This window comes from Stomoxys calcitrans, chromosome 3 (assembly GCF_963082655.1).
Source record: "Stomoxys calcitrans chromosome 3, idStoCalc2.1, whole genome shotgun sequence".
NCBI lineage: Eukaryota > Metazoa > Arthropoda > Insecta > Diptera > Muscidae > Stomoxys > Stomoxys calcitrans.
Window position 1 is genome coordinate 93,778,539 of NC_081554.1, and position 23,450 is coordinate 93,801,988.

At 39.6% G+C, this 23,450-nt stretch overlaps 1 protein-coding gene across 8 annotated transcripts in view; it reads left to right on the top strand.

Moving 5' to 3' along the window:
• LOC106084052 (mitogen-activated protein kinase-binding protein 1) overlaps positions 1–23,450 on the top strand; it is a 318,040-nt gene that overhangs the window by 170,063 nt on the left and 124,527 nt on the right. The window contains exon 1 of one of the 8 annotated variants that reach the window (XM_013247487.2): positions 18,563–20,717. The exons of 6 other annotated variants lie outside the window; for them this stretch is intronic. In XM_013247487.2, the coding sequence (XP_013102941.1) occupies positions 20,652–20,717 (66 nt within the window). In that variant the 5' untranslated portion in view covers positions 18,563–20,651. Of the gene's footprint in view, positions 1–18,562; positions 20,718–23,450 lie in introns of those variants that run through there. One more of the 8 variants, XM_013247488.2, reaches the window with a different exon arrangement.

The following is a 23,450-nucleotide window of genomic DNA, read 5'->3' on the forward strand; positions in this document are numbered from 1 at the left end:
CTTGTTGTATGCTCTAAATACTAAAAAGTAACCTCGAAAAAGAAAATTGAAGTCAGGAATTCCGTGCCACTTACAAAATCTGTAATTGTTTTTAATACAACGCTCCTAAATTGGTTCAAGTCTGGTATTGTGTCCACACCTGTCTGTTAGCCGCGTGTCCTCTCAGGTATCCGAACGGAAACCTCCTCCATTCATTCTAGGTTTACTATAGTCGCCTCAACTATACCGGTATCATAGAGGGACAAATGGGACAACGAGCTCGCTTATGCAGAATAGGTGCGGCAAGTGATAGAAGATGATATCGTAGGTCCTTGACCGAGTTCCATTGTTAGCATAAATAATTTATAGTTGATATAGTTCAGTCCAGAAGCTTTGTTCGTTCCGAGTCGTCCACGGCTTCTGAATTACAGCAATATGAATCTTGTCCTTGCTGATTTGCTCCATTAGATCGCGTGTAGCCGTCTCGTTTCGGCGAAGGTTTATCTGGATTACCTCAATCATTGGTCTTCTTGAGAGTGGGTGATAGTCTCATCATCGGCACCCTGTTCGCTAGGCTGCATTGAGTTTCCTGCCACTGCCAATCCTAGTACTCCAAGTCTTTAGAAAATTGGTGATGGTTTGACAGTCGGCTCCCTCTTTGTTAGGCTGTTCCTTCCCCTGCACTGCCTGATGTTTTAATATTAGGATATTTGCTTATCCTAGTCCTCCCAATAGTGAAAAATTCGGTGATGGTCTCGTCGTAGGCCTCTTGTTCATTAGGCAGTATTAAGTCTCAAGCCACTGCACTACCTTTTATAACAAGATATGGATTTGGACTTTGCTATCCTAATCTGCCGAATCTCGAAAATACAGCTTCGATTCCATAGAACCAAAGTTGTCTCAGAGACTTGATCAATGCCCACCACAAGGATATATCCGTCCTTCTCTCCTTTCTATGGAAGACCTCCCATTTCTCCGCGACCAAACCTTGGTTTTGTTTGCTTAAGAATCCTATCATCGCAGGATCAGCTTATGAATAGTCACCTTAGGGCAAAGGTTTGCAAGCCCGCCGATGACATTGAACTCCTAGGTTCCAATCCTGGCAAGAACACAGTAGAGGGGATGGCCAGGGCGGCATTGGTGGCGAGGGGGGACACGGTGGATGGTTGCCGGACTGCGAAGGCGCTATGGCCGGTCATAGACCGGAGGAGGACGAGGAATTACTGGCGTTCGATAAGAGGTCGATGATTACTTTGACAGGGATCATAACCGGAGACTGGGTCATATTCCGCATGGCGGCGCGCATGGGGATACCGCACAATGATTTCTGTAAGAGTTGCCTCAATGAGGATGAGGAGGAGACTTGCTTTGTTGCTGTTCGGGTCTGCAGAGACGTAGGCTTTCCTTTCTGGGGAGCCGTTTCTTCTGTGATCTGGGTGAACTTGGGAACGTACCTCTCCTGAGATTTGTTGAGGGAACAGGATGGTTCCGAAAGGGGGTGACATAAGCTCCGGCATAGGTAGGTTCGTCACCTCCCGCTCGGGTTTTCTCCACTCCTTCTGTCTTTTTCTTTTTTTTTTTCGTGTATAACCTCTAGTACGAGGTCTCACATTTTTCCTTTTTCTTCCCTTTCTCTCTCTGGGGTACCACAATGGGCCAAACTGGCGTAAGAGTGAACTCACCTTTGGTGGGCGACCCATTCAACCTAACCTATCCTGGCATGAACATGAGAAAGAAAATTGCAGCGGTGGTTATTTCCTCCTAATGCTTGCGATATTTGTGAGGTACTATGCCATGTTAAAATTTCTCCTCAAAGAAACTGTCGCACTGCGGCAAGCCTTTCGGACTCGGCTATTAAAAGGAGGCTTAAAATTGAATCGAATCCCACCATCCCTTGATGAATAGCATCGCTTTTGTGAGCTGGGGTATGTCCGTCTTTTTTACCTGGTCGAGCTTTGCGCCCAACCAAGGAGTATGGATACTCCCAACGAGCTTTTTGACGGTATCAAAAAATTATGCGTACTCAAAGCGCAGCGTCAAAATGTCCCCTCTATACTCCCAGCTCATAATTTGTATGGGTGGGAGTTTAACACATGTCCGAAAACTCGTTTACCAGATGCTCCACTTGGAACGGATGATCTGGTGAAATAATTCTGGATGCACTGCTGACATTGATGGTGACTGCATACATCAGCTTGTCTCTATTGTGCTACCTTACCACTCTGGCTTAAGAGGGCGGCTCCTTACAAATTTTAGTGGCCATCTACCCCTTCGGTAATGGCTTTGGCCTCATTTTGGATGACACAGTCCTCCACAAAGACTCAGGGGTTGTGCGCGCTTCCTTCGTTCTTTTTACGACTTGTCTCCCTCTGCATTACAATGTGTGGAGTCTCTATTGAGGGAGGCTTGGTCTTTCCAGAGTACTTGATAGCGTAGAGCCCTGTTTCATTTTCAGCATTTTAGCAGTGTTATGCCCTTTGGTTGCCCTTCGGGCCATGATGATAGATGGTCACAAAGAGGGAGCTGTGATCATTCCAAAACTATGTGGCCTAATCTAGACTTGAAGAGGTCTACTACGTTGCTCTCATTGGCAAGAACAGACGTCTCAGTCATTGTGTCCGTCATAACAAGTCACTGTCTAATCGGAAAACATGCTGACAGACTGAAGATTGCCAGCAACGACTTTTGCAGAAACTGTAGGGACATCGAGGAGGAAAAGACTATAGAACACCTTCTGTGTGTGTGTCCCGCACTAGCAGTTAGAAGGAGTTACACTTTAGGTTTTCATTTCTTTGATAATCTATCTGATTTAGCGAATGTGAACTTTCGCAAGTTATTGGGCTTTTTAAAGCGATCTGGATGGTTCAACGGTAGTAACTAGAAGGCATCTTCCTTAAGTGGCGGACTGCCACTTAATCCTAACCTAACCTATGCTCTTTGGTAGATCTGTTTCTCTTTCCAGCTTTCGTTAAAGTGATTGGAATGTCAGTTGGATGCCTACCAACATCCTGCACTTTCGCCCGATTTCGCTGCCGGTACATACTCCTCAGTCTCCTTTCTCGTGCCACGAACTAAAGTCTGAGGACGAACTGCGCATCCGTCTGGTTTATCCGCCACTTCCTCATTTCTCATAGTCTCTCTGTCTACTAATCGTGCTCTTGAAGTATTACTCCCGACTACAGGTGCGAAGGCGGCAGAGATGGCCTGTCCGAAACTCTGACGTATATGACTTATATTTCCGACATATAATCCGGACGGCGAAAACGTCGTAAAGCTAGCCAAAAAAAAAAATTGTTTTTGACAGAGTTAAAAATTAATAAAACAGGCAAGTAACCATTTTTGAACATTTGCGAAAGGAGCGTCTATAATAGAAAGTGTCTGAGTTCGAATCCTGGCGAGAACATCAAAGACCATTTCAGTTGTTGTTCTCCCTTACAAATGCTGATGGGAGGTATTTATGAATATCTTAAAATGGTCCACATAGTGCTGACATTACAAACAAATTTATGCAAAACTTTTTATCATATTCAAAAATTTTGAAATATTAAAATAGCAACAACAACATCTAAAACAAGTAGCCGGCATTTTTCGAGGTGTATGAGTTTGACTACTTTTTATACGTTTTTTTACAAGTATATGACGTTTTCGACTTTTACTACTTGTTGGCAGTCGAAAACGTAAAAGTCGTCTTACGTACCATCTCTGTAAGGCACCCACACCTATAGGAGCGGCGGCCAACATGCTATGCTCTGATAAGGGGTCTCTTTTTTTAAAGCCGAGTCCGAACGGCATGCCGTTGTGCTAACCTCTTTGGAGAAAAGTTTTTAAATGGAATAGTATCTCACAAATGTCGCTAGCACTAAGAGGGGATGACCACCACCGAAATAAATTTTCTGATGTTCTCGCCAGAATTTGAACGCAGGCGGTCAGGTGTACCCATTTCGATATACAGATATTTTTTAGGAGCGAAATGAAAAAATTTCCATTCCATTCAATGGTTACTTTACATTTTATGTTTAAGATCTCAAAGCATTGGTTTACACCCACAGAAAAAATCAAGCACGGCGTTGACAAAGTGGCCACATTCCTTCATAGAAGTGAATCAACACACATATGTTATTAGATCAACAACAAATATTTATAAACCAACAACAGTTATGTTGAACAAAACGTCCACAGACGTGCACATTCTGACAACTTCTAGTGCACAGTTTATTTAAAGATCACAAAAAGATTTTGTGTGCCGATGAGTATCGAACCTGTGTTCCATCAATCTCCTGTGCGTTTACAAACGCCTTACCACATTGCTCCACGGCCGGCTATACACATACAAGGGATTAAGAGTCATTTAAACTTAAGGTTGGTATACATACACATTTCGAAGGGATGATGTACACAACGGTGAGTGCATGAATCAACAACGCTTGTTCACAAAATCATTCATGCTTGTTGACAATATTGACAACGACACCCGTGTATAATAATGACAACGTTGGTGCATGATTTTGAAACATATTTCTCCTATCTGTGTATGGTCTTAGAGGTTTTACTTAAATTCGGAATCTATGTTCTGTCCCTTACGCATCTTACTGCTGTCGTACATGGACTCGATACTTCATTGCAACATAATTCGGTCAGCTACTACGATAACAGACCATCTCTTAACTCACATTACAATCTCCAGTGGTATTGAATCCAAGCGACTGTGTTTTTTCACTTTTGGAATTCTGTCTGGTATCCCACAAAAGAAATTGTATCATTTTTCATTTGTTTTGTTGGTTTGTCCATTTCTTAGAGTTTTCATTGGGGCGAAAGTTTTTGAAAATCTGAAATGCTTTTGTGCTGCATTGCCACCAGCATCCTTCCTTCGTTTGGGTCTTGTTGGCTTTTGCTTGAAATTTGAATAAATTTTCTTAATATGTGTCGGTTGCATGCCATCAAATTTCTGGTAATTATGATGTAGCCGCCTCTGCTGCCACTGTTGCTCCAGCACTTTGGTATCTTAAAAACATTAAGCCATGCAACATAACAAGATGCTGATGTGAATGTTGTTGTGGTGCCATCGACATTGTCTTTGATTTTTCTACCTCATTTTAAACAATGTGGCCTGTATGACTGCTTTCATTTTTTCCCAAATCTCTCGCTGTTGATATTCAAATTATTATTTTTTGTTTTGTTGCTTTTTTGACATTCCAGCCATTTGTCATTGGCATAAATGTTTCTATCTCTTGCTCGTTGTTTGATTGTACGATACCATAGACGTTGTGGAAAAAGAAGACCAAAACAATTGGTTAAAAACTCAATGTCTTTGTCATTAATTTTTTCTTAAATCTCAGTTGGCAATGTGTTTATAAAGAGGATCTTTGACTGATTGCCATAATCATCATAGACATAATTATATCCAAAGTTTTTAGAGTAGCGGTATGAGAGTAAGACAATGTGGCTGTTTTTATACCCTACACCAAGGTATTATAGATTTGTGCATTTGTTTGCAACGCTATGAAAATGAAGATCAGACCGATCGACTCAGAATCACTTTCTGATTCGATTTAGCCATGTCGCACTGTCCGTCTGTGAGACCATGTATTCTTGTAATCAAACTGCAAGTCATATTTGTTGTCCAATCATCACGCAATTTTGCATATATCACTTTTTTGGCCCAAGGACGAACGCTATTGATTTTGATAAAAATCGGTTCAGATTTAGATGTAGCTCTCATACATATATGTATCGCCCAATTTGCACTTAAAAAGCCGTAGTAAGGACAAGATATAGCTCTCATATGCATATATATTTATATATTGCCCGAATTTTGTCTTTCCTTACTGCTTTGAATTACTATCATCATGTTTTATATTCTGCACCCTATGATGGCTACTAAAGAAACAGACGCACTTCGGAACCTATTTGCTTCAGAACTTCTGTGGTCTATTGTGGAAGGCTAAATTCATCAGAAGCATTAACTCGTTCGCTGTTTAACGCTTCAACTATAGTATCCTCGTGAACGCTATTTAGACCCGCCGAACACGCTGCTTGGATGGATCGTGGATCTATCTTTAGCGCTGAACTTCCCACTCTAGATCATAAAGGACCAACCTGACTTATCTGGGCGGTGGTACCCTATCCACAAGATGACGATTTGAATGGATGCTGCGATAACTGCCCGTCGCAGCTCGTGGAGCATTCTCGCAGGTATGGATCTCCACGGTGTCTCGCTCAGCTGGATAGGCCACACAGGCGCCTCATAGTTTATAACTAACGACCAAAGTATTTATGACAAGGTTTCTTTGTCAGTGTCCTAACTTCTTGCAGCTTGGGGATCTTGCATTGTTGTAGAATGTGCGGATGGCTTGTAAAGGCCACAAGCATTTTGGGACAATTTGTGGTTGGAATCGTTATGCCATCACCCCATGACAAAGCTTGACCTGGGTGAGATTTGGGCTAGTATTTGAAGTGATGGCGCGCAAAACTTTGCCGTGCTATACAGTTTACCAAATCAATGCTGATGCTTAGCATATGAAAATTCTCCAACAAGGCTTGGGAGGGGTGTTGTCCAAATTTGTAAGATTCTGGCGAGAGAGAGAAATCCGCCTTAACTATTTTCCCATGCTCAAATCATATCCTTGTTTTATCCAGAGAGAGGTTTACAACCTTGGTCATGAACTCAACTCCAGGTACATACAGATTTGTCACTGTAAATTGTGATGGTTGCTAATTAGTTCTGCGCCCTCTTATGCCACAAATGGCACTCTTTCTCGCCCTATTTCTCTGGGAATGCTCACAGATTTTAGTCAGGCTTTTGATAAATATAATCATACCATTTTCTTACACAAATCAAATAACCATTCTAATCAGACTCAATCTGTAGAATTTTCTACCTGCCTACATTTCTGAGGTATACTGTCATGTTAAAAATTCTCTACCAAGTGGTGTCGCTATGCGGCACGCCGTTCGGCCTCAGGAATAAAAAGGAGGCCCCTTAACATTGAGCTTAAACATAGGACTGCACTTATTAATATGAGAGACGTACCGCCTATTCTTTTACATAATGTCCATGGGAAATTTAGTTAGGTTAGGTTGAAAAGAGGGTGCAGATATTAATCCGCCCCATGTCACTATGGACATAAACCTAAGCCAGTAATCGGCTTGTTGTGCGCTCTAAAAACTAAAAGGTAATCTCTAAAAGGAAAGTTTTAAGTTAGGAATTCCGTGCTACTTACAAAATCCTTAATTGTTTTCAATACCACTCCCTTAAGTTGGTTCATGTGTGGTATTGCGTCTCCACCTAAGTGCCGGTTAGACGCGAAGCCTGGCAAGTACAAAGGAAATGCTCCAACGTCTCACCATCTTCCCCGCATGCCCTACACATGCTATCACTTGCCGCACCGATTTTACATAAGTGAGCTCGTAGTCCTATGTGTCCCATTATGATACCAATAGCTATACTGACCTCCTTCTTGCTTCCTTTCGGTGATAGCCTCGTCTTCTCACGATCTGGATCCCCCCATAAGATTTTCGCCTTCCTACCGACTGTTTCGCTGTTCCACAATGTTGCATGCGTATGTCAATGGGTCGGTATACTGTCATTTAAAAATTCTCTACCAAGTGGTGTCGCTATGCGACGCGCCATTCGGACTCGAGAATAAAAAGGAGGCCTTAACATTGAGCTTAAACGTTAATCGGAGAGAAGTACCCCCTGTTCTTTTACATAATGTTCATGGGAAATTTAGTTAAACACACTTGTACCACCTCCAATATACTTTGTGTAGTGGCAACATTTGTTGTTGTTGTAGCCTCATTTGCATGTGAAGGTGCCAATCCTCGTCAAGCTCTTATAGGCGAGCAAGCTCGTTCCGGTCCATACGACCGATCGCCGCGGGAACATGATTCGCAATAGCCGGTACTACCCGGTGATTGATTGACTGATTGTTCGCGACTGCCGTTGCAGTATGGAGCCGTATGGAGCATTCCACTATCCGCAACCTTTGTTGATCCATATTGGCCACACGAACTGAACTAGTGAACGAACTAAGCGGCTACTTTAGTGAAGAAAAACAACACATTTCCAAGTAACTCTACCCTTAAAGGAAGCTGTGTCAAAGTGAAACTAGTTGTGATACAAAAACTATTTTTTGTCAAAGGTTTATATTATCATGTAAATATAAAATATTTACAGCAATCTAAAATAGTGAAGAGAAAGTTGTATTGTGTGCGTGTGTGTAGTTATAAGAACTTTTATAAATGTATATGTTTAGTTTTCCAAGAAGACTTCTCTCTGTGTCTGTGCATTCTCTTTTGCTTCGTGTACTACCATTCTCTCTGTCGTAAACATATGACGTACATGTATGTTGAGGCAGTCATTTCTTTCTTTTCGCCTTTCTTTAGCCGCTTTTGTTGACCAAGTGTGTGTCATTTGTCATGAGATGCTTAATTTGAATTTTAATCTCTGAATCCCCTGTTCTAATCATCTCGGCCCCCCTATTCTGCTGCACTTCTGTTTGCTCCGTGTATATCGCAGTGCTTTGTGCTATGCCGGCAATCAGATGTTTAACTCCAAGTTGAATCACGCACCAGCAGCAGCCAACCACAACGTCTACACTCTAGGGGAAGCGAGTTAAAATTAGTGGTCAAAAGAAGAAGAAGAAGGCAAGTCCAAGTCCAAGACGATGAATTAAAAAAGAAAAGATAATAACCACAACAGAGACAAACACAATGAATAAGAACTACGATTAAAAGCCAAATACCACGCACAAACAACAACGACAGCACTGGGGCCATATAAGCGATGACAAAAAGAAGAAAACGTTAAACACATTCACATCACACCCTCAATCATAACTTGAGAATGCCTAAAGAAAGAAAATCAAATAAGAAACACAACAATACTGGCAATACCCTCCATCATAGCCATCATAGATTGAAAACGTCAGCAGCAGGTTTAGCATCGAGAACGCCAACAAAAGCAACGTGACTGACTGAATGACTGCCAATAAACCAACACACAAATAATATCAACAAATATCGATCTGGAGAGCCATTGTCAACCAACAACAACGAAATGAGAATAACAAGTAGCAGAAAAAAAAAACACAACCCAAGATGGAATCTCATATATACACGCTCTCATCCCCCACGTGAGGTGGGGTGGCAGAGATGTGGGAAAGAATCAAATGGCTGTTAACATTTTGAGAGAACGAATGACTGAGTTTCAAATTCTCAAATTTTGAACGGAAGAGTGTGTGCGTAAGAGTTGGGGTCGGAGAGAGCGAGACCTATTGATATTTTTGAGTTGGAGTCGTTGTGACTCCAACAACGCCAACATTAAAAATGCGGTTTGTTGAAGACATTGTTGTTGTTGATGTTGCCGTTCTTAAGCTGCTGATTTGTACTGAAGAGTACGCACATAATCATTAACATGTTTTGAGATGTGTTATGAGAGCCAAAGAAAATTATTAGCAATAATAAACACCACAACATAGCGTATGAAGCATCAGCGAATATGTTGCGCTCGCGTTGAGTGAATACAAACGGCTCACAAGGTTCAGTTTGTCAAGTTATGGCTTTAATACTTCCCTCTCTCGGGGTTTCGGTGTACAGTGGAGCAAATGTTTGTAGGTCGTTGGTGAATGCAAATGGCCCCCATCGGCTCAGATTTGGATGTAGCTCTCATATAAACCAATCTCCCGATTTGACATCTTGAACCTCTAGAAGCCGCATTTGTTATCCGATTTAGCTAAAATTTTGTACAGAGTGTTTTGTTATAACTACCGTGCTTAGAACGGTCCAAATCGGTCTATAACCTGATATAGCTGCCATATAAACCGATCTCCCTGTTGTACTTGGCACGATTGTTGTGAAATCGTAACAGAACACAACATACAAAATTTCCGCTCAATCGGACAACAATTGCGGTTTCCAGAGGTTTAAGAAGTCAAATCGGGAGATCGGTGCTATATGGAAGCTATATCTAAATCTGAACCGATATGGCCCATTTGCAATCTGCAATGACCTACATCATTAGGAAGTAACTGTGCAAAACTTCAAGCGGCTAGCTTAACGTGTTCAACCGCTATTGTGATTTTCACAGACGGATGGACGATCAAGAATATATACTTAGTGGGGTCACAGATCAATATTTCGAGGTGTTACAAACGGAATGACTAGATTAGTCTTGTTGGCGGGTATAATAAGAAGCAAGTAAAAACGTGCAAAGTCCGGGTCGAGTCTTTGTAACCCCTATCATGGATTCTGCATAAAATTGACACAACACAAAAAAGCTCAGACTAAGAATCCCGAGACGATCAAGAATATATATATATATACTTTATAGGGTCGCAGACCAATATTTCGAGGTGATACAAACGGAATGACTAGGTTAGTACACCCTCTATGGTGGTGGGTATAAAAAATACGAAACGCATGAGTTACCCGATGATAACATCTTTTAAAATATATTAAAATTGCCACACCACACATTGATACAGTTGGGTCTGAAAGGGTTAAAATTGTAGACGGATGATTTGAAACTTCTCATAAGGATTTCATGCAGTGACACGAGTGATTCAGCACGAAAACCCTAAGCTTACCCCGTATTCTTTGTAGTTTTAGTTCTGATTGATAATACCCAAGAAGTTGAAGCCTTAGCACCATCCTAATTTTGAAATGCAATCTCGAAGAGAGTTCATCGCGCGCTTCTTCCATTTTGGGGTCAGTTTAATCAACCCGCTATGGCGACTATTGGGGCTACTGTGGTTTAATGTTTAACTTTACATTGTTGGACATTAAACCACCAACACGCTTATGACAGTGCGAACTAAAGAAAATATCGCAGCTGTATCGGCCAGTGTTAATGATGACCATCAATTATCGATTCGTCGCCGTTCGCAGCAATTGATCCTCTGTTACTCAACAACGTGGACAATTATGCGGAAGTATTTAGGTGTCAAGCCATTCTTCAAACATTAAAATACATGACCGTACTATCGATTCAAATAAAAATTTTGTGCATTTTCCTGAATTTTATGTGTTTTTTTTTTGAAAAACTTTCCTATATCGCTTTAAAAATCACCCCTTAAATCTAATAGAAAAACTTTATACACCTATATAAAATAATTTTCTACTTTATTCGATATTAACTTATTTTTTTTTTCAAATTTATTTACAGGTATGTATGTTTTTACCTCTTATTACACAATACGTGAGTACAAGTTTTATAGAACAAATCACCAATTGTATAGGATTCAACGAAGAATTTGAAACAATCTTATTTCAAAGCAGTTTAGGCTATGTTACCTTGCATTTGCGATTGAAAAATTTAATCTTATTCAAAAATGTCTGCTGATAATAGCAAACACTGTCTGCTGGTTGTTAGTAATGTTGCTACTACTACAGCAGTAGCTCTGCTGTCATAGCAAAATGTTTGCAATTCTAGACCAACAGTCGCCTGCTAAAAGGTATGTTGTTTGCTGAATATTTGCTGCTCATTTAATAGAGGGCTGTTAGGAGAAGAGTAATATAAACTGAAATAAAATAATTAAATAAAATAAAACGTGTAAAATAAAATATAATAAAAAATAAATGAAATTAAAATGGGAGAGTGAAGTACTATATGCGATATTCCATGCAAATCATATAATAATGTTCATTGTAATTAAAAAAAAATAACCTCAGTAATATGGTTTATAATTTTTTTTATATAATTTTCAACGTACGCCCTCAATGCAGTATTATTTATTTGCTATCGTAGCAATCATTTTTTGTATGTTCAGCAGAAATACGTGTTCAAAATTCTAACCGGTTTTTGTAGCAGACCGAAATGTTTGCTAAAACCACCGTCATGTCTCCGTTCCTCGAACGCTATCGCGATTTCGGCTATCTGTTGATCGGATGAACGAATTAACGACGAATGGGTTAAAAAATACCCTAGAAAAGAACTGTCTTAGAAAAATTCTAACTCGAATTAGAAAAGATGTATTCTAATGAAATTAGGATTGGCGTAAAGTGGACGAATGAAGCTAGTCAAAAAAAAAAAAAAATTTTGTCAATAAGGTCATGTTTTGGGAGAAAATTGGCAATGTTTTATAGCTCTTAAAAACCAAACGAAAAATTTTCGCAAAATTCTTAGGAGTGCGATTTCTGGAAACCTTTTTAGAGTCTTGTTGCATTTGATGCTTTCTATATTGAAAAAATAAATTAATGGCTATTAGCTTACTACTTTTGAAAGTAGGTGCGGTATCATGTCAAAGTCATTCAAAAGACATATTTAGAAAATTATCTTTTTTGTTACAAAAGCATATTGCTATTTTTTTTTAATTTAAAATTTTTCAATTTTTGTTTGTTTCTCCTTCGAGACAAGCTCAATGATCGGAGATTGTAAAATTCAATGATCTTCGCCCTAACAGGCAAAAAAATTGAAGGAGATAAAATTCGGCAGAGCCCGACAGGGGATTGAACCTGGGCATACGGAGCAACAACGGGAGCCGTTATTGTCTTCTAGTGTTCGAAGCCATCAATACAACTTCCAACAGATGCATAGAATCTTGTGCATATCATGGAAGTAGTGTAAATTGTGTAGACGGAAAATTTGTCATTATACCATAAAACACATGCATTGAAAAAAGTACATTGTAAACGTCTATTAGGACGGGATTGTCGAGCGTGGTATATGGTATTTGTATCATAGAGGCGTTTTCGCAATAAATTCGGTACAAGTAAATAGAACATACCAACGTACGGCCCTTGAAGCTTTCACATATGATAAGTAATTGTAACCAAACTACAAAAAACGGCCCATAGTGGTGGGTGTGTGTTGCGATCTCTGGCTTTCCTTTTCCACTTGCAAAGAAAATCTCCGATCATTGAGCTCGTTTCGAAAGAAAAACAAACAAAAATTTTAAAATTTAATGATCCTCCTAACAGACAAAAACTTGAAGATTTAAAACTTTTTTTTAAAATGTTGTTACAAAAACTAATTACTCGCAGTCAACTCGGAAGTCGAGCAATCTTCCCGGAGTCGGAGTCGAATAAATATTGTTCGACTCCGAAGCCTTGATTTGGAGACCATCTTGGCGCAGAGGCTAGTATGTTCGCCTACGACGCCTGGCGTGAACATGAGAAACATTTTCAGCGGTGGTTATCCCCTTACTATTGTTGGAAACATATGTGGGTATCCTGTCATGTTGAAAGTTCTCTACGACTAGCACCACTTTGTAGAGAAGATTTAATATGGCAGGATACCCACAATGTTTCCAGCCACGTCCTTCGAATTTGGCATAAAAAAGCAGGCCCTTATTATTGAGCTTAAAGTTAAATCGGAACTGCACCCATTAATATGAGAGAAGTATCTCCTGTTCCTTAATGTGAAATTTGGTATTAAGTAGGAATGGCTAAGATATAGTTTCATAACGACGATTGGCATAAATATCTTTTCAGTCAGCAAGGTAGCCGTCAAATCTCTGTGGAACCTACGTAATTCAAAACCATCCTCGACTGTCTCTCAACGAGATGGCTGAACGGTAAAAAAATCAACTGTTCTGGGTACCGAGCAACTGAGCTAAGAGCTTCTAAGACTAGGAACTACCTAACACATCCAGGGGAACTGGAATCTGTGCACTCAAAAAATTTTGAACCTCAACACCAGTTAAAATGAACTAACTTTGGGAAGTATTGAACTTCCTATGGCGCTTAAGAATAATGTGTTTGCTGTGATTTCAATGATGGCATAACAGTTACGAAATTGTTTTTAACATGCTATTAGTTCACTTTTTACTTCCCACTGGTAAAATATGAACTAACGAGCATTGAAACTGAAAGGTATCATTGTTGAAAAAAATCGCTTTTTCCGAACCTTTCAAAGCATCTAATTGGAGATTGGCGGACACATCCCCACCCCCATGCTATCAATTGCTCAGCTGTTTTGAAGAAGATAAATTTAAATGAAATGTTGCAATTATAAATTAAATAAAACTTTACGTGTTGTCGCAGCTGATAATTAAACCAAGAACCGTCCGTTTACAAAGCAACCGCTCCACGCATTCATCCACATCGCTATTGTTAGAATCTTCCGCTATTTTCTTCTTTCAATATTTGCTAACAACACAAAAGCAAAATATTTTCTCTTCCAAAAAGTGTATAAGCTTTTGTGGAATAGAGCATGTGTTTCTGCTTCTCAAACAAAAGTCCCGAATTCGAACCAGCAAAATGATTTTTAATTACTTTATACCTTAAAATTATGTCCCACATTATACCGCATTTGTGGGGAACCAAAGGAAATAATAAAATATATTTTTGTGGCGTTCAGTCAGCTAATTCAATTTTAGTTCAACACTAACTAACAGTTATTAAATTATGCTTACTTCCGAGAATGCTATTGTGAACTCAAGAAATAAAAATTGTAAACATTTTCTTTACACATAATGAAATAAAATTCGAAATTTCTTTGAGTAGTTCATTCAGTAATAAGTCTCAGAAGAGATATCGTCGACGATAATTTGCCTTTACCCATGCTTGGTAAAGTACTTGCTAATTCGAAAGAAATTAGTTTAAGTAAAATTACTAACACCACCTGAGTTTTTAGCTATTTCAGCTATAGTCAAAAAAAAGTTAGTCTTTCTTGTTGAAAGTTAATTTTCCAACGCCTTACGAAATTTTAATTAAACCTGAGTGATTATCATGATCTAAAGTGCATTACGTAATCGTGAATATGCATTTTACCGAATGTGGGTATACCGAGATGTAAGCTAAGACTTCAAGGTCAGGTCCGAGGGCAATGATTGACACATGGTTTGTGTTTTAATCAATTACTTGTCCTAATACAAAGGAAAATATAATATCTATGTCAAAAATTATCAGCTATTAATAAACACATTGTTCGAAGATTTTTTAAAAGTCAATACCATGTTTAATTGATAAAAAATTTTGCCAATATTTTTTCTGTGTAAAACAATTCTATTGGTCGGAGTCAGTATGAAACAAATTTTTTCGACTATGACTCCAGCAAAATTCTCCGAATCCGGAACCCTGAACTCCACCTTGATTGCAAAAAAAAAAAAACAAACGAGGACGGGCTAAAGTCGGGCGAAGCCGACCTTTTGATACCCTACACCACATTGGATATACAGGCTAAGTCGCCGAATTTAAAATTTGCTTAAATTTGATATGCAGAATTTCGATCAAAACCCTTACATGTAGTAGGAGCCATAGAGTAAATCGTGCAAATTTTTGAGAAGATCGATTGATAAATCGATTTGCAAAGGCCTTAAAAGTGAAAATCGGGAGATACATATCGGGGAGATGCATATATATGGGAGCTAAATCTAGGTTAAGTTTGGTAAGAGTGACAGTCCTTTACAGACTCAGACAATTTTAAGTCCATTGTGACACCACAGTAACGACAGACCAAGGCTTCTGGCGAGAATCGAACCCACGACCCCTGCACTGGTAATCCAAGCACGCTACCAACTCGGCTACCGGGGCGCCCTATATCTAAAACTAAACAAAATTCTATGAAATTCATCAGTCATCAGAAGGATTATAAGAGAAACATTTGTGCCAAATTTTGTGAAGATCGGTTAACAAATTAACAAATTATTGAGTTTATTTTTATATATGGGAGATATATGTAAATCTGAACCGATTTCTTTTAAATTCAATAGCAATACCGGGAGTCATAAGGGAATCCTTTGTGCCAATTTTCGTGTGGATCGGTTAACAAATGACCAAATTATTGCAATAGTAGTCCAACTCGGACGAACATATACAATATATGGGAGCTATATCCAAATCTGAACCGATTTTTTCCAATTTCAATAGGTTTCGTCCCTAGGCCTAAGAAAATGCTTGTGCCAAATTAGAAGACAATCGGATGAAAATTGCGAACTGTTAGGTTGAAAAGAGGCCGTAGATATTAATCCGCCCAATGCCACTAAGGACATACTCCTTAGCCAGTAATCGGCTTGTTGTGTGCTCTAAAAACTATAAAGTAACCTCGAAAAAGTAAATTTTAAGTTAGAAATTCCGTGCTTCTTACAAAATCCTTAATTGTTTTCAATACCACACCCCTTAGTTGGTTCATGTCTGGTATTGTGTCTCCACCTAAGTGTCGGTATCTGTTAGACGCGAAAGTCGGGCAATGACAAAGGAAATGCTCCAACATCTCATCATCTTCCCCGCATGCCCTGCACATGCTATCATTTGCCGCACCGATTTTACATAATTGCGTTCGTAGTCCTATGTGTCCCGTTGTGATACCAATAGCTATACTGACCTCCTTCTTACTTCCCTTCAGTAATAGCCTCGTCTTCTCACGATCTGGATCCCCCCATAGGATTTTCGCCGTCCTACTGGCCGTTTCGCTGTTCCACAATGTTGCCTGCGCATTCGTCACCCTCGGACGGCGTCGACCCGAAGGGCTTCGGGTTAACCAAGTTTATTGACGGCAGGCCTCTGGTCTTCACCGCCAAACGGTCTGCCCTTTCATTTCCCCTTACTCCGTTATGGCCCGGCACCCAACAGATGCGAATTTTGCAATCATCAAAGAAGGCCGTTAATCTCCTTCTTACACTGCAAGACTGTTCGCCGTTAATCTCCTTCTTACACTGCAAGACAACCGTCCTGGTTGTTATTGCCCTTATGGCAATTTTACTGTCAGTAAAGATGTTCACACTCGACATCCTCGCGTTAGCACCACACCACTTCACGCATTCCGTGATCGCGTGAAGTGGATCTCCGCCTGCAGGACCATATTATGGTCAGGCAGTCTAAAACAGATCTCAGTCCCTGGGTTCTCAATTTAAACCCCAGGCCCACTCTGTTCTCTAGCTTTGATCCATCCGTGTAACATGATCTTCCAGATGGCAATACTAGCATTCCGTCAATCCCAGACTATGCCGATGGCAGCAATGCCTCGCACTCGACTTCAAGGTCCATCTCAGGTCACCGATCGGAAACCTCTTCCCTTCGTTCCGGGATTCTTATCGTCGCCTCGATTATACCGCGATGGTATGAGCTGCTGCCATCCTCAATCCATTCTCCCATCGCCTCAAGTCTCATAGCCTTAGTGGCTGCCTCACAATAAATCTGTATGTCAATGGGTCGGATATCTAGAATAGTCTCCAGTGGGCGACAACATGTTCTCTGGACCTGTTGTATGGGTCTTATGTTGCACTTTTTCTCCATATCAGTCCACCAAACTACTAAGCAAGTATTGGTCTAATCACGCTGCTGTAGAGCCAGTGGACTATCCTAGGATTTAGGTCCCATTTCGAGTCTACGGCCCGTCTACATAGTGCCCAACTTCCAATTCAGTTTCTTGTCCAAGATCACACCTAAGTATTTGACCTTGTCAGATATCGAAATCGTCTTATTGAGAAAACGTGGTGCGTTAAATTGGCCCATCTTCGTCTTCCTTGTGAACATAGGCATATTTCAGTTTTCTCCGGGTTAACATTGAGACCTCTGGGTCTAGCCCAGTTACATGTCATATGCAAGATCATTTCAGTCCTTCTGCATAGCTCGTTCGGATCCTTATCCCTTGGAAGTATTATAACATCGTCTGCGTACCAGACGGTTTCAAAACCTTCCTCAGTCAGCATCTGTAAATGCAATGCAAATTTGTCCATGAACATTCCATTAAGGAACAGGGACAAACTTCTCACATATCAATGAGTGCAGTCCGATTCAAGTTTAAGCTCAATGATAAGGAACCTCCTTTTTATAGCCGAATCCGGACGGCGTGTCGCAGTGCGTCACCTCTTTTGAGGAGAAGTTTTTACATGGCATAGTATCTCACGAATTTCGCCAACATTAGGAGCGGGTAACTACCGCTGAAAATTTTATGATGGTCTCGCCAGGATTTGAACCCAGGCGTTCAGCATCATAGGCGGACATGCTGACCTCTGTTGTACGGTGGCCACCAAGTCAGCATCTTTAATAGGTCATTTATGGTGGTCACCCATAGGAATGGCAATAAAATGCCGCCCTGTGGCGTGCCTTGTGCGACAGGGGGCGACCTGTACTTTGTACACAAATTAAATCGAATCAGGAAGTGATTCTGAGTCCATCGATATATATATATATATCATTGGGTCTGTCTCTCTTCCTTCTGGGTGTTACAAACAAATTCACAAAGTTATAATAGGCGGTACCTCAGTAGTGATGTAGGGTATAAAAAATTAAAGACGGACAAGTAGCACAGGAAGTATATGCGAAGAGACGGACAGCCTAGAATAATATCTGAATCGAAACGTACACAGCCACAGCATACACTGCGTCACACACAAGACTTATGTTAAAGAATTTGGAAGTTAGATTACCATCCCCTTAAAATGAATTTTGCTGTGTTTTCATGACAGCACTTCTTCTGTCCCACTGTTGTACCTTGTTGTTGGTGGTTTTTGTGACTGTGGTCGAGTCTGAAGTACTAGTATGGTGTTAGAGCGTGAGTTTGTTTCTTGGTTGGGGATTTTTATTATTCTCGTCGATGTTTCTGCAGCCGTTGTTGTCACTGTTGGCTAGATGGCTTGCTGGTTTGCTGGCTTGCTGGCTTGCTGGCTGGCTAGCAAGCTGATTGAATGACTCGCTGCCTGGCTTATGAGGTTGTTTTGTGTCTGATTACTGTTGTTGTTGTTTTTGTTGCTGCTGGTGGTTGTTGTCGTGGCTTTGTATTTTTTTTTTCTCGTTTTTCTCCCCCAGCTTGAGCGTTTAACATGCGGAGAATGTTAACACAATCAGTTTGATTTGAGCCGTGTTAATAAACGTATCTTTAAGATGCGATACCATAATAGATGTAATATCAATAACAACAAAAACAACAACAAATACTACTACGATAATTATATTCTAAATATTAATAAGAGGAAATTCAAAGCAACAACAAACAACGATTATCCAACAACGACTCCATCTTAGCAGAACAAGTGTAATTTAAAAGAAAAAAAAAAAAACAAAAATAAATCGAATTTTTTAAATAATTCTTAGTGAAAAAAAAATAGTTTATAGTATTTAGTTCTATGGGATATAGTAGAGCCCTCCCTCAGAAACCTCTGTAAGAAATTTTCCTTAGCCTAAACAAATAAGAAAACGAGCGATCTACAAAAATATAAAAAAAGAAAAACAAAGCAAAAAAGAGAAAACAAAAATCAAAAGAATTGCTAACGAAACGAGACGACTGGTTAAACGACATAAAAATAGAACGCAGTTATCTAAACGAGAAATGTTTTTTTTTTTGTTTTTTGCTCAAGAGAAGTTGTTGTTAACAAATAAATAATTATATATCTATGTGTAAGCCCATATGCGTATGATGTGTACACAGTCAGTCCAACGTGAGCGATAAGAAACAATAGCAAAATTTGCAACAAGTGTCGGTAGCCACCAGGAAACACACCGCAAAACGTGAAAAACCCACCAGAGAAAGTTCAAAAGTCTTTGGCAGGAAATGTTTAGACATTTTTGGACTTTTGAAGAAAGTCTCTTCTATTTTACTAAAAATCAAAAGAAAACAAAAAGTTCCACGAAATCATAAGAGCATTGTTAATGGCTACAGGTGGTCTGATTCATTTAAATCCAATGCGGCCAACAACCTCCATAGCTTAGTGTACACGCTTGAACAGATAAAGTTTTAAGGCGCACACACACACACAACGACCTTGACTTGAAGCCAGACTATGAGCCACAAATAACGCGAATGAAACCAAAAACAAATCAAAATTTTTGAAAAAAAATCATGTTTAAAAAAATCTAAGAAAAATCTTTTCTCAACACGGCATCCAGCCAACGAAAATCAAGAAGTCATTATTACGTGAATAGTTTGTTGTTGAAGTAAACCGATACTCTTCTGCAGCATCAACGTCAACATTGCTGCGCATCTCAGCACCCCTTCCCATCGACTTGACAAACGTGCTTTTAAGTTTTAAGATTAACAAAAACAAAACACCTTAAAAAAAGGCAGCCAACAAACAAATCTTTGGCATGACGCACGGCGGTTTTATCTTTCCTCAGATGAGAATAGAAGGCGTTTAAATTTCCTTCAAGACCACCAGCCAACCTCCAACAATTCAATGTTGCCTGTGTTTTTTTTGTTCAAAAAATAAATTCTTCATATCAAGTGCCATTGTTTTTAGTCTGTAATAAACAGTGCAAAAAAACAAAAACAACAACAACAAAATAATTACAATTAATAATATAATTATTTTTAAAAAGAAAAAACCGCAACAAAGAAACAAAGAGCCAATAACCCGGCCTATGTAACGTGCCCCTAATAACCTTATCCTCTGGCTTTTTAAAAATTGTGTTTAACAAGTTGGCCTCTAAAGTAGCCTCCCCGAACAACGGCATTGAAAACTTTTTCCTTCCTTTTTTTTGGCATCCGGTCACATCCTCAACATTTGAAACTGCCCTCCACAACACACAACGTAATCCACCGTTTTAGCTGTAATCGTGGCTTTTGGATTTTGCGCTTGCGCACTTTTGTGGTGTCATGCCACCATCAACAACCTAACTACCACTGTCAACTATAAACAAAACAACACCAACAACAACAATAACGTGCAATACTCCGGTCTTTAGTTTCTGTGTGTCATCATTTGTTTCATTTGTGTCTTTTCCCTCGCTTCGGAAAAAATAACAAATTTTGAAAATTATCCACCAATCAGGCAAAACCACCCAAAAAATTTGCAATGTTTGCTCCACGCAACTCATCACCGGTGGCCATTTATGGCAAAGAGGATGTTGCTGCATATGAGGTAATTTGCATACAAACAGCTATAATTGTACATAATAAAGCAAAAAATAAAGTTATAAAAATAAAAAATTAAATGGACTTTTGACTAAGCACCATTAATTGCCGCATACGTTTAAGTAATTGGTGGCTATAAGCGAGTTTATTCATTCATTTCGATAACTTATTGTTATCGTCATTGAAACTCCATGAAATTGAGATAGCACATACGATAAACAGATACAAATGAATTCAAAGCAATCGCATTTGTAACTACAGAAAAATGTAGGGGGAGCCACTAAAATCCATCACCGTCTACCTTTTGATACCCTACAACACAGATGGTAGGACCGTAAATTGATTAACCATGGATAGCGTACACATTTCTATGCTTAATCGATTTGAACATCTATTGCCATGCGCACAAAGCACAGCTCATACACAACATCACAACTCACTATTGTGAATGATTGTAACCAGTGATGCCAACGATATACCACAATAATGTATAATAAAAAGGCTGAAAAAGTAGAAAATGTTGTGCAAAAAGTAGTAAAATTTCGATTTTTGAAGAATTTTGCGCACGAGTATAGTTTTGATGAAAAATCGTGGCTTAGCATTATAATTGTTTTTGGAACAAGTCAAAATCTAAGAAAATCACAACGAGTGTGCGATTAGACGCCTAATAAGGGGGCGTCACCATCAAATGTTTTCGTTTTTATCCTCCAGCTCTAGATTCGGTTGAACGCGTAGTTCTGACCCTGGGTAGAACCTCAGAAAAAAATTTAGTTGTTTTATTCATTAGTTTTTTACAGTGTAGCTGCCACTAGGTGTTACGAGTTCACACTCAAACGACCTTTTTATACCCACCACCCAAGGGTGGGGGTATATTCATTTTGTCATTCCGTTTGCCACACATCGAAATATCTATTTCCGACCCTATAAAGTATATATATTCTTGATTAGCGTAAAAATCTAGGACGATTTAGCCATTTCCGTCCGTCTGCCTGTTGAAATCACGCTGAAATCAGAAATCAGTCTTTAAAAATAGAGATATTGAGCTGAATATTCTTATTTTGTCCATAAGCAGGTTAAGTTCGAAGATGGGCTATATCGGACTATATCTTGATATAGCCCCTATATAGATCGACCCGCCGATTTAGGGTCTTAGGCCCATAAAAAACACATTTATTATCCGATTTCGATGAAATTTGGGACAGTGAGTTTTGTTAGGCCAGTCGACATCCTTCTTTAATTTGTCCTAGATCGGCACAGATTTGGATATAGCTGCCATATAGACCGATCTCTCGATTAAATTTTTTGCGCCCATAAAAGTCGCATTTATTGTCTGATTTCGCTGATATTTGGGACAGCGAGTTGTGTTGGGCCCTTCAAAATTCTTCTTTTATTCAGCTCAGATAAGTATAAATTTGAATATAGCTGCCATATAGACCGATCTCTCGATATAAGGGTTTTGACCCATAAAAGGCGCATTTATAGTCCGCTTTCGCCGAAGTTTGCGACAGTGAGTTACTTTCTGCAATTTGGCCCAGATCGTTCCAGATTTGGATACAACTGCCTTATAGATTGATATCTCGATTTAAGGTTTTGGGCCCATAAAAGTAGTATTTATTGATCGATTTCGCCGAAATTGTGAGGACAGTGAGTTGCGTTATGTCTTTCGACATACCTCTATCTATATGGTTTATATGGTAGCTATATCCGTATATGATCCAAATACAGGTCTATGCCAAATTTTAGCTTAATATCTCAATGTTTAACAAGTAAAAGCGTACTAAGTTCGGCCGGGCTGAAGCTTGGGAACCCACCACCATGGATTCTACTAAAATATGGGAGCTATATCTAGTTATACACCGAATTGGACCGAACTGGGCGCAGTTGTTGAGAGCCATAACAGAACACTACATGCAAAATTTCACCCAAATCGGATAAAAATCGCGGCATGTTAGGGCTCAATAAGTCAAATCGCGAGATCGGTTTATATGGGAGCTACATCATGTTCTTGACATCATGTTCGATTTGGACCGTACTTGGCACAATGGTTGGAAGTCATTACAGAACACTATGCACTAAATTTCAGAGAAATAGGAAAAAATTGTGGCTTCCATGGGCTCAAGAAATCAAATCGGAAGATCCGTTTATATAGGAGCTACATCAGATTCCTGACCGATTTGGACCGTACTTGGCACACTTGTTAGAAATCATAACATAACATTATGTACTGTGGCTTCCAGGGGCTCAAGAAGTTAAATCGGGAGATCGGTTTATGTGGGAGCTATATCCAAATCTTAACCGATATGGCCCATTTGCAATCCTCAACGACGTACATTAATATAAAGTATCTGTGCAAAATTTCAAGCGGCTAGCTCTATGCGTTCGACCGCTATCGTGATTTCGACAAACGGATGTACGGACGGGCATAGCTAGTTCGAATCAGAATTTGGAGACAACCAAGAATATATATACAATACTTTATCGGGTTCTAGATCGATATGTCAAGGTGTTACAAACGAAATGACTAGATTTGTATACCCCCATCCTATGGTGGTGGGTATAAAAACTGTATCGTGATTACAACTGACGGAGTCATGGACATTGTAAAATAGTCTTAGAATTTTACGACGACCAGAAATATATATACTTTGGAGGGTCGGAAATGGATATTTCGATGTGTATGATTGTGGGTATACAAATAAGGAAGAAACTGGCACATAACACTAAGTTGCCAGCCCTAGGC